The 13,013-nt window shown below is 42.4% G+C and overlaps 1 protein-coding gene across 1 annotated transcript; it reads right to left on the bottom strand.

The window, feature by feature from the left end:
- Positions 1-8,473: 8,473 nt before the first annotated feature.
- LOC145954729 (uncharacterized) lies at positions 8,474-11,045 on the bottom strand. Its single transcript, XM_083069419.1, has 4 exons — positions 10,830-11,045; positions 9,295-10,769; positions 8,570-8,794; positions 8,474-8,483 (listed from the first exon to the last, which is right to left on the bottom strand). Exons 1-4 carry the CDS (start codon positions 11,043-11,045, stop codon positions 8,474-8,476), a joined length of 1,926 nt encoding a protein of 641 aa, XP_082925545.1.
- Between the last annotated feature and the right edge of the window lie 1,968 nt (positions 11,046-13,013).

Raw genomic sequence — 13,013 nt, 5'->3', positions numbered from 1 at the left:
AATTACTAAATTACCCCTATTTATTATAAACGATTATATATTAAATATCTACATGATGACGAATTTAAATATGCAACAATCAGAAAGCGGTAAAAGAAGGGATTTTTAGAGAAGAAACCTCTTGAAACGTGCTTTTTATATATCAATGAAGTTTAGGAGGCTTTTTGGCGCTCCCTCCCTCTATAAGCTCGCTCGCTCCTTCCTAAAAAATAATTTTTGACTATGGAAATCCAAAAGATTTCCCTTCGACTAAGTTCGAGACTCAAGCAAATGGCTCGTGACTCAAGAACTTCGTCGGATTGACTCTCAGAGCGATTTCTAGGGCAGAACACTGCTCAAAAACCCCAGAATACTCAAGGAGAGAGTCAAAACTGTGTGGAAAAGTGTCTAATGACGTCCAAATGACGTCTTATTTATAGGGGTGAGGCGCAGTACGGCCTCTGACATCAATACGGCCCGTACTGAAGATTTGAACTACAGTACGGCCGTATTGAATTCAGTACGGCCGTATTGAAGTTCAAAAACTTCAATACGGCCGTATTGGTTTCAGTACGGCTGTATTGTAGTTCAAAATGTGCAGTACGGCCGTACTGAACTCCAAGGAGGCCGTATTGAGCTCCAATCTTCCCACTTCCTTATTTTTAGCTACTCTAAGACCTCTAAACCTACAGATAGTCATCCTATGGTCTTCTAGGAGTCCTTCTGGCTGACTTTCCTTCGATCTTTGAGAGTCTTCGAGTCTTATTTCCGACCCGGACAATTTTAGGGGTCTACAGCTGCCCCCCATTTACTTAGTCAAACGGCTTTTTGGTATACCGGTTGACAAGTAAAGGAGTTGACCCAATTGTCCGGGGAATAAGCCATCCTTCCGACTTGTAGTGTCTTCCGGTGGAAAATTGTTGAGTAGCCTCTCCAGGTGGAGTATTAGTCGTCGCCTCTCCAGGCTCGTGTATACCTCGGTGTTTCTGATCACTTTGGTAGCGTGAGTTTGCCCTCTCCAGGGTGAGTATTAGTCGTCGCCTCTCCAGGCTAGTGTATACCTCGGTGTTTCTGATCACTTTGGTAGCGTGAGTTTGCCCTCTCCAGGGTGAGTATTAGTCGTCGCCTCTCCAGGCTAGTGTATACCTCGGTGTTTCTGATCACTTTGGTAGCGTGAGTTTGCCCTCTCCAGGGTGAGTATTAGTCGTTGCCTCTCCAGGCTTGTGCATACCTCGGTGTTTCTGATCACTTTGGTAGCGTGAGTTTGCCCTCTCCAAGGTGAGTATTAGTCGTCGCCTCTCCAGGCTAGTGTATACCTCGGTGTTTCTGATCACTTTGGTAGCGTGTCCCGGTTATCTTTATTCGGGTGACTCTTTTTGATTTTCTGATTTTGTTGCCTCTGTGTAGGCTGTTATCCGCTGGGGGATTTTGTCGTTGATTTTGATTAGCCTCTTCTGTTAGGCGTATCATCTTGATGTTCAGTGATTGGCTGAAAGCCGGATTTCGCTTGGGGAATGATTATTGATCTTTTTTGATTTTCTCTTTTTTGAAGGAGTGCCTCTGAGTAGGCGAATGATCTTGATGTTCAGTGTTCGGCTGAGTGCCGGATTTCGCTTGGGGAATGGTTATTGATATTTTTGATTTTTTCTCTTTTTGAAGGGGTGCCTCTGAGTAGGCGAATGATCTTTGATGTTCGGTGTTCGGATGAGTGCCGGATTCCGCTTGGGGAATGGTTATTGATCTTTTTGATTTTTCTTCTTTTTGAAGGAGTGCCTCTGAGTAGGCAAATGTGGATTGAGGATTTTATGTATCCCAGAGTATTATTTAGGAAGCCTCTGCAGGCTTAGCTTCACTCATCGCTTGAGTTGGAAAGCTACCTTCCACTGAGGAAGTCTGAGTCCTTTTGACTTAGATATTCTGTTTGGATGATCAAGCCTCCCTTGGGGAATCTTGCTGATCTTGCTTTGATAGCTTTCACTGGGGAATTTAGTCCGAGCGTGGAAGCTGAGATATCTCTGGGGAGTATTATTTCGGCGAGCCTCTCCAGGCTCAGTTATTTTGGAGAGTATTATTTTGGCAAGCCTCTCCAGGCTCAGTTATTCTGTACAATGCTGTATTTTCTGTTCAGCCCAAGAGCGCAAGCTGAGATGTCCCTTGGGGAGTATTATTTCGGCAAGCCTCTCCAGGCTCAGTTATTTTGTATGAGTATTATTTCGGCAAGCCTCTCCAGGCTCAGTTATTCTGTATGATGAGGGAGTATTATTTCGGCAAGCCTCTCCAGGCTCAGTTATTCTGTACAATGCGGTTGATTTTCTGAATTTTCGCCTTTTTTTGTCGTTTTTTTGACTTTTTCTGTATTTTTGCCTTTTTTGTCATTTTTTGGCTTTTTCTGTATTTGATTGCTTTTTCTGTCGATTTGCGACTTTTTCTGTTGACCGTTGCCATACACAAGCAATTTTTCCTATTTTTCTATTTTATGCAATTGCCTCATGAAGAGGTCTTTGAAAATTTCTTTGTGGCTAATACGGCCATATTCATTTCAGTACGCCCGTATTGAGTTGAAAATTTGTTCATAACCCTGATTTTAGTACGGGTGTACTGAACATGGTACGGGCGCATTGTTTTTTCTGAAGTTTATATTTTTTGTTTTTTTGTTTTTTTGTTTTTTCAATAAACAGAGAATAAGTGATCTTCCAGTACACCTATCATCTGTATGCATGTATGCGGTATGATGCACCTAATTCTATTTGATTCATTTTTCAAAAGAATTAACCGATGCGTTTCTCTGTTTGGATTTTTGCCATTCCTCCAGACGGGCTGTGCGCTGCCGATTTATGTAACCGAGGAATGATGCGTGTTATATTGAGATGGGCGTCATCAACCCAGTGATCCTCCCCTTCCTTTAGAAGACGTGTCAACCCTCCTATTGACCACTATATCTCCATGTTTCCACTAGATTATTCTAAAATCGTTTGGGACAAGAGAGAAAAGAAAGGAAAGGTATATTTTTCGAAAGTTTGTGTTTTAGAGGGGTTTTATTTTTATTTTGAAAAATGGTTTTTGTAAGAATGGCTGGCCAAGGTAGGCTTATGTGTTTAGGCTTGTTTGTTTAAGCATTTATGAAGTTAATCAAATCTTGTTATTGACGTTGTGATTTGACAACTTAGATAGCTTTCCTTGAACCTTTCTTTTTGAATTCGGTTCATGGTACCATCATGGATTTATTTTCGTTTTTTGATTGTCCTTATTTTTGCCTAAAACGCCTTTTTGTGGCGTCTCAGCGGACCTTTGTTTTTGTTTATTTTTGCAACCCTAATTTTTGCCTAGGTCACCCTTTTGTGGGATTCCTAGCGGGTTCTTTGCTCTTATTTTTGCGCAGTCCCTCTTTTGGGTTTCCTGCCGAGCTTTTTGTTTTTAGGATTTCCTTTTTTATCCATGATGGCATTTGTCGAGGCCAAGGAAAGGTGCTCTAAGTTGTCGCACATTTCCACATAAAAATGATGCGGGTTTATTATTATTAAGACAATTTTAACCTCATTTATGCTTATTCAAATAGGGTTAAATAATGCGGCCTAGAAGTTTATTGTAAGCAAGAAAAGAAGCAATGAGAAAGAATAAAGAATGATTTTATTATAATCATAATGGAAACATGTGCCCTATCGAGGCTCGGGGGTCGGGCTGTCCCCGAGGAGTGATCTCTAACAATCATCAGGTCTATGCATCCCTATCGGAAGGAGAAGAGCACTTGATGACGACGACCGGCCTTGACGCTTGTGAACCGGCCTTCCTAAAGATCTGGCTTAAAGAACGTCGAGAAGGATCTTGGTTCCTCTTCGTCCTTTGATCTTTATTAAGGTTGTATCCTAACCCTTGTTTCCCCAGATTATCCTTGATAATGGGTAGCTCGGGAATTCCTTGGGAATCCTTGCCAAGTCCTTGTCCTGGCAAGTATCCGTTCTTGGTGAGCATGGAGGCTACCTTCTTCATTTCTCGGGGAAACGTTTCAACATTGGAAATTTCCAATACTTGGAAGGCGGTTTCTAGATTTTCCTCCTCGGATTCTTTATTTTCCTTTCCTTTATTCTTGGGAGCTTTTATCATGAAGATCATTGGGAGTGTAGATCCTGCCACTCCTAGTCATGCCCCCAAGTCCAGCGATGTTAGAGAAATCGCTGTCGGCAGAAAAATGGATGTCGTATATCCATGGCACAGCCTTATTTGATTCGTAGGGAAAAGGCCTTGGAGTAGTGATCCTTAACGGTGTCGGACCTTCCCCTTTGTTCGTCTTGATTACCAACAACGAAGTTGTCGTGTGCTCGCTTGGCGCAGTTGTTGGTTTGCATTTGATAACAAATGGCGTGCAATCCACTCTTTGATTATACGCATCGATTAATTCTTTCTTTTTATTAATGTTTATTATTAAATTACTTGGAGAGATGTATGCAAATGAATGACTATGAAATGCAAAGGCAATTGAGAGATTTTATAAATCAAAAACTTGATTTCATTGATCATAGAAAGTGTACAACTTATCATACAATGCTTTGAAGCAATTTTTTACAATATGAGAAAAGCCGATAAAAACCCACAGGCGGGTTCATTTTTCTTCTCCATTCGTCTTCGGCTTCCTCCACATGACGTGCCATTGCTTCAACTTGCATATGGACGGCTTGGCTCATATCATCACTGATCTTCTGAGCGTCCTTCGCCTTTTGAGTGTGATAGTTGATCATGGCCTGCAGTTCGTTAAGCTCGTCTTCGGCTCGATCCTTCTCCTCTCGGAGTCTAGCCATCTGTGCTAGTCCTTCCCTTTCTCTCTTGCGGAAATCGGAAAGGCTTGCGGTTTGTTGTTGAGCAACTTCCCGCCATTGCTGTGCATCGGATCGAGTCAAGAGCAGATTGTCTTGCATGTCCTTGATCAACTGTGCCTGCCTTGCATGTTCGGCTTCAAGGTGTGCTATCTTTGCGTTGACTTCTTGGAGTTGACTACTCGGTTCAACCTTTGGCATTTTGGATGCCCGAGTAGCCTCCTCATTGAGGTTAGCACACTCATCCTTGAGCCGCTCTATCTCGTGGTCTTTTTTCTTGCATTGCCTTTGTAGACCATCGATGACGAAACTGGATTCTTCATTTTTCTCTTCAAGAACTCTCATTTGAGCTCCCATAATTTCCAGCTTCTTGGTCAAGGCGTCGACTTGTTCTTGCATTATCCTCCTTGTAGTTGCGGTTGCGCAAGAGGTGGATGGTTGGGACACCCCTCTCTCGCTCCTCCATATCTCGTAGTCGGTGGAGGCGTATACCCGAGGCTTTCCAAGCTCTCGATCTCCCTCATAGATTGGTTTCTCCCACGCTCTAATGACAGCGTGCATATCCCTCTGATGCTCGGAATCAAAGGAGAAACACAACCCTCCAAGCTCCTCTTTGAACAGGAACAATCTGAGTCCTCATAAGTTGTCTCATAACCAATCTAGGTGAGTAGGCTATGCAACCTCTGAGGCCCATCAATGGTATGCTTGGATAACTACCGCATCTTGTCAATACATTGCTCGGACGGAACCAAGGGCAAACCCACATGAAGTGCTCAATACTCCACTGTTCCATCTCTTCCTTCCATTCGGAAGCATATCGGCGGCGTACAGGGATCTTCGAAAAACTTCTCAAAGGATCGGGCAAGGTCCCCAGGTGACTAGAGGCATAAAAATGTGTGATGCCCCACACATACAACAAAGAGGTGCAGCATCGAATAGTCTTCCCTTGCTTCTGCTGAGATAGGTTGACAGAAAGCAAGGTGTCAGCAAGAATGGCAGGCACGGGACTCTTCATGTGTACGTCCCAAGCGAAGAAAGCGTCCATGGCAGCGTGGTCCACTGTGTTAGCGTGAAAGGGGAATAAGATCGTCCCAAACACGGCTAACGCTAGAGTCTTGTTGAAAGCTAACCAATCTCCCTCATCAGCCAAGGAAGAAAGGTGGTCTTCAATCATAGCAAGCTTCCAACCCCTGATACTGCCGTTCCCCACTAAAGCGGATGATCGTGATGGCAGTTTGACTTGAGTTGCGACCCTCTCTACGGCCACATGATTTCCATGGAAGATATAGACCCCTGCTGATTTGGGCCATCGTAGCATGAGCTCATACTCCTCGAGAGTAGGAACTAAGTCAAACTGGGGGAACTCGAAACAATGCAGATCGAGACTCCAAAAATGGACCAAGGCTCTCAGAAAAGCTGGATCCACACAAATCTTCATCAAATCGAGAACTCGTCCATAAGATTTTTCAAACTCCAAACGAGCCTCTCGTGGCATCAAGGAACAGAGGTGATCCAACCTCTCGGCACGGTACAACAAGAAGTCCACTTTCTTCAACTGCCCTTGCATTCCCCTAGATCCCTCCATAATCTAAAATGCATGATATGAGATGATGGTGGTGAATATGCATGCATAGTGTTTATTTAACTAAGCATTATCATGTTTTCGGAATGTTCCTAAGATGATGCATGATATTGCTTGGTTTGGATAAATAACCCTTTTTCTTCTTTTTTTTTGGGTATTTTTTATTTATTATTTTTTTGTATTTTTGGGTGAAAAGGGAAACTACCTATATGAATGTGATGAAGGTAGATGTTAACACCATGTAATGGAAGATTCTTATTCCTATTTATTCTTATTTTAAAAAGGAATGTTGTATGTTTAAAGAATGCAATGTATGCTCAAACAATGTCACATAAACAATGCACAAACAATTCACTCATCCACGAACAGTCTCGAGCGAATCACGAGGTAGGGGTATCCTGCAGAAAAGTGCATATTCAAGGTGGTTCTAACTGTTCTCACCGGTCTGAGGCCCCCAAGGTGCCCCCATTATAGGGACCCAATTCCTCTCGTCGTAAGTCGATGGAAAGTTCCAACGCACTGTCGGACTCGAGTTCATGGTTATCACCTTGAGTGATGTTTTCCGACAACGGTCTGCGGGCACCTATAGACCCATTCGACAACCGGCCGTACTAACATCCACTCCCTATGGCTTTCCACTCATGCCCCCAGGTATAGAGGGAACTGTTGTGTGCAAAGGTTTGTGTGCAGTTTTTATTTCAAACAATTGCGAAAATTTAAACATACAACAGTTATTAAAGCCAAATAGATAAAACATGTTATCATACAAGTAAGGGGTAATGAAGTAATTTTAAACTATTATTTTGAAAAGAATCCATCACTAAATGGGACTGACTCTCGAGGCTTCCCCAGTGGAGTCGCCATCTGTCGCCACCCGCCGAAACGGACCTTGGCATTCGCGACGATGGTCGGACTCTTTTTAAATTTTGAAAAAATGATGGATTGTTAGAACGACTTATTCTCAAACTGAGACCTCATCGAACTAACAATTTTATTGAATGGGTCACCAATCCATGTTAATCCCAAGCGGGACCCTCCATGGATTAGTGGTTTTCGCAAAAGGTAGGGTTCTTGGAGTCGCCACCAATGTTTTTACTCAAAACATTGGAAAAAGATTTAAGGCGATTGATTTTATAAATCAACCTTGGCCATTACAACCAGAGTTGGGTAAGGGAGTCGGTTACGTGCGGGGAAGGTGTTAGCACCCCACAACGCCCCTTTCGGGTTCCCTATGACGGATTATTTCATAAATAATAGTGTAAAATTACTAAATTACCCCTATTTATTATAAACGATTATATATTAAATATCTACATGATGACGAATTTAAATATGCAACAATCAGAAAGCGGTAAAAGAAGGGATTTTTAGAGAAGAAACCTCTTGAAGCGTGCTTTTTATATATCAATGAAGTTTAGGAGGCTTTTTGGCGCTCCCTCCCTCTATAAGCTCGCTCGCTCCTTCCTAAAAAATAATTTTTGACTATGGAAATCCAAAAGATTTCCCTTCGACTAAGTTTGAGACTCAAGCAAATGGCTCGTGACTCAAGAACTTCGTCGGATTGACTCTCAGAGCGATTTCTAGGGCAGAACACTGCTCAAAAACCCCAGAATACTCAAGGAGAGAGTCAAAACTGTGTGGAAAAGTGTCTAATGACGTCCAAATGACGTCTTATTTATAGGGGTGAGGCGCAGTACGGCCTCTGACATCAATACGGCCCGTACTGAAGATTTGAACTACAGTACGGCCGTATTGAATTCAGTACGGCCGTATTGAAGTTCAAAAACTTCAATACGGCCGTATTGGTTTCAGTACGGCCGTATTGTAGTTCAAAATGTGCAGTACGGCCGTACTGAACTCCAAGGAGGCCGTATTGAGCTCCAATCTTCCCACTTCCTTATTTTTAGCTACTCTAAGACCTCTAAACCTACAGATAGTCATCCTATGGTCTTCTAGGAGTCCTTCTGGCTGACTTTCCTTCGATCTTTGAGAGTCTTCGAGTCTTATTTCCGACCCGGACAATTTTAGGGGTCTACACCTAGAAGCATAAGCTACTACCTTTCCCTCTTGCATCAACACTCCACCTAGCCCCATCTTAGAAGCATCACAATATACTACAAAAGGTTTATTAAGGTCAGGCAAAACTAGAACTGGTGCACTAGTCAATTTTTCCTTAAGGGTTTGGAAACTAGTCTCACACCTACTATTCCATACAAAGGCAACTCCCTTTCTAGTCAATTCAGTCAAAGGCAATGCTATCTTAGAAAACCCCTCTATAAACCTCCTATAATACCCAGCTAGTCCAAGGAAACTTCTAATCTCGCTCACAGATTTAGGGGATTCCCACTTAAGCACAGCTTCTACCTTAGAAGGATCTACACCGATCCCCCCTTTGAAATCACATGACCTAAGAAACTCACCTTTTCTAACCAGAAATCACACTTAGACAATTTAGCATACAACTGTTTCTCTCTTAAAATCTCAAGTACTACCTTTAAGTGCTCTTCATGCTCCTCTTTAGTTTTGGAATAAATGAGTATGTCATCTATAAAGACAACTACAAATTTATCCAAGTACGGATGAAAAATTCTGTTCATATAATCCATAAAAATTGCAGGAGCATTAGTCACACCAAAAGGCATTACAAGGTATTCATAATGTCCATATCTAGTCCTAAATGCAGTTTTGGGTATGTCCTCCTCTTTCACTCTAATCTGATGGTAACCTGACCTAAGATCAATCTTACTTAACACACATGCCCCCACCAGTTGGTCCATAAGGTCATCAATCCTAGGCAATGGATATTTATTTTTAATCGTTACCTTATTGAGTTGGCGGTAATCTATACACAACCTCATGCTACCATCCTTCTTCTTCACTAATAGGACAGGTGCTCCCCAAGGTGATACACTAGGTCTCACAAACTTCTTCTCTAACAGCTCCTCTAGTTGTTTCTTAAGCTCGGCTAACTCCAAGGGCGACATCCTATAAGGTGCAGCTGAAATGGGTCCCATCCCCGGTATTAAGTCTATGGAAAACTCTGTCTCCCTCTCGGGTGGTAGATTAGACATATCCTCAGAGAACACATCAGGGTAATCGCATACTATAGGTAATCTATCCAAGACAGCGCTACTCTCAGAACTCAAAGAAGCTAGTAACATGTATACCTGGGCATCGTCTCTCAGAGACACCTCAACCTGGTTGGCAGTCAAAAAGTATTTGCTCTTTCTCTCAAGGGGTTGACCAAAAACAACAGTTTTATCAGCACAGTTCAAAAGAACATGGTTGGAAGATAACCAGTTCATACCAAGAATGATGTCTAGCTGACTCAGAGGCAAACAAATTAAGTCAACTAAGAAGTCTCTACCATTAATATGAACAGAACAATTCAAGCATACGCCGGACGTAGAAACTGACCCACTAGTTGGCGTCTCCACACTCAATACAAAAGGTAAGGAAGAAACAGGCAATCTCAATTTGGAAACACAAGCATGTGATATGAACGAATGAGTCGCACCCGAATCAAACAATACAACTAAAGGAATTCCAGCAATGAAACCCATACCTTGGATGAAGTCGTCGGATTGAGCGGCTTCAGTACCACTCAAGGCAAATACTCTCCCTGTAGCTTTCGGCTTACTGGCACTGCCGCTAGCACTAGCACTCCTGCTGATACCGGTACCCCGACTAGCACTAGCACTCCCCCCAGCCTCTCCACTAGCCGTCACTGGTCCTTGCTGTGCACGAGGACAATCTTGAGAAATGTGCCCCCGCTCATTACATCTGAAACAGGTGACCTCCCTAACCCCACATTGATTAGCTCGGTGCCCTGGCCTCCCACACTTGAAGCAAGTGAAGGAAGGAGTAGAACCAGTACTCCCAGCTCTAGATGTCTGGCTCGTGGATGGAGCTTGACTCCTCCTATGCACTGAACCCTCACTACCCCCGTTACTGTTTGAATTTCCAGCAGGACGAGAGTAAGGCTTACTCCTGCTAGAAGACCCATGCCTGCTCTGATTCCTTACAGGCCCTCCACTTTTGTAGTGAGCAACTCTAGCCCGATTATCTTCATCATAAACTCTGCACTTGTTCACCAGCTCGTGGAATCTAGCAATGCCCTGGTAGTTGAAAGCTTGCTTGATTTCCGGTCGAAGACCACTAATAAATTTCACACATTTCGCTTCCTCATTTGCAACACCCTCATAAGCGGGACAGAATCGTACCAGTGCCTCAAACTTGGCCACATAATCTGCCACAGTATCATCCCCTTGCTTCAGCTCAAGGAACTCCACCTGCTTTTTGTTGCGAATATCTTGTGGGAAATACTTCTCCAAAAACAACCTCTTAAAATTATCCCACGTCATCGGAGTACCCTCAGCAATCATCCTCTGGTAGGTACTCTGCCACCAGATTCCAGCATCTCCAGACAACATGAAGGCATCCAAAGATACCCTCTATACCTGTGGACATTCAATAGCTTGGAATATCTTCTCCACCTCAAACATCCAGTCAGCAGCACCATCCGGGTCATAGCCACCACGGAAGGTAGGTGGATGGTTCCTCTGGAACCGAGCAAGCCAGTCCACTTCTTGATGTTGGTTCATGTTGCCTACAGCCTGAGCCATAGCCATCAAGGCCTCAGCGATAGCACGATCATTCCTACCTCCCCCAGACATCACTTTTCTGATTCACAGAAAAGTAGAGAGTCAAAACAAAACAAACCAATTAAAACAATCATCTCAGTTAAACAACATCACAGCACAACCCACAGAAACATAGCAAGCTCATAACTCAAGGCCGAATGAATCGACCTGCTCTGATACCACTAAATGTGACACCCTTCTACCCCATAATAAATAAGTAACAACAATAAGAATAATTCAATAAATATAACATCAAGAAGGGTCCACATATTTTAATAAAAACTCATAGGTTCACAAGTCTTGAAATAAATAAAAATAATAATAATAATAATAATAAAGTTTTACTCTTAAAAGAAAATTATCAAGGTCTCTAAAGAAAATGAAAGGAATCCAGAATTTACAAATATAAGGTGAATATAAAACTCTTAAAAATAAGTCTCCTCAAACGACAAATAACAATTCATAACTAAAGCATCCTAAATTCATGCCCCAATGTCACATCCTATCAGAGCAGAACCCTTTCCCTTTAGAACTCAACACTATGAGTGCCTTCATCTTCACCTAAAAGAAAACCACATAAAAATAGGACGGTGAGAGATAGATAACATCATATATGAACATAGGGCTACCCAATTCCCACCCCACACCGTGCACCAAAATATCATCATTAAATATAAACAACAAATACATCTCATATAATTACCAAACATCATTTTTTTTTCAATCATACAAGCTTTCATACACATGCTCACTATATGCTCATACACATCTCCTCTCCTAAGAGTCTCAACTTGGCACTCCGCACAATGGGCGTACCTCGTCAATTCCCTTAGTTGTTGCCAATGCGGACATACCGTTCTCACACCCTCCCAGGGCCGATATGTTGCACGGTTAAACACCCAGCGGCCCGTGCAAAGGCAATCCACCCACCGTTAAACCCTCTGTGGCCAGTGAGCTGTGCAGTTAAACACCCAACGGCCCACGCATGGAATGCCTCCCGTCATGGTCCCCCCTGTCTCAACCCCTCTCTGGGCCCAGGGTCCAATGCAATATAGCCACGTCTGGCTTCTCAAGCACCACATGCAACTCATAAGTCTCATGCAACTCATGCATCCCACGTAACTCATAATTAATGCATCTCCATTATATAACATCATCACATGTCAATAAAAATCCATGCAATATCATCCTCACATGATAGGTACCTATCATTAAGTTATCAACATCATAGATCACAAATTTCACATAATTCTTCACACACATCACAATATCTATGACATTCAGTTAATAATTTAACCATTACTCGAGATATACATATCCTTTCTAAGTGATCCCAACTCCATTAGAATCCTAACATCAATATCTACAACTTTCATGAAGAACACAAATCCTAATAAAGTCGTTTAGGTTACCATTCAGGGCTCACAAAACTTGATGTTGTGGTTCGCACACAGATTGGAAGGCTCAAATTGCAACTCACATAACTTGATCAAATATTAATATTTTTACACGATTCTTGTGTCTAAATGGTAGCCCCAGATGTCTAGTTTCTAACAAAACAAACGGAACTCGATTTGGATAACTACACAGAAATATGTCGCAAAATTACAAACGTATGTCGGGGTCCCGACGCCCGACGCCCAAAACTGGCATTGAGCGCCCAAATCTCTGCCTAGACTCCCCTCTGTGAAATTAAACCTGCGTTTTACGAGTTCCAACAAGGTTTTTACCAATTTTCACTACTTCTACACCCCGTTGGTTCAGTTTAACTCCATTTATATTCTTCATACGTTCCAAATCAATCCATACACATCTCAAGCCTCAAAAATTGGTTTCCATTGGTTTTACAAAAAAAAATCTAAACTCTTCTTAACACATAAAATTCAAGTCATCAAATTTAAGGATAAAGAATTAACAAGAAAGCCCCAATGGAATTCAAAGACAATTCAAGAAATAAGTTCTTCCAAATGAATTAAGAATTTAGAACATCGATTGCACAGA

This window comes from Cajanus cajan, chromosome 2, assembly GCF_000230855.2.
Source record: "Cajanus cajan strain Asha chromosome 2, NIPB_CcT2T_4, whole genome shotgun sequence".
NCBI classification, from domain to species: domain Eukaryota; kingdom Viridiplantae; phylum Streptophyta; class Magnoliopsida; order Fabales; family Fabaceae; genus Cajanus; species Cajanus cajan.
The sequence above is the reverse complement of the archived record's forward strand: the minus strand, read 5'-3'. Positions and strand labels throughout refer to the sequence as shown.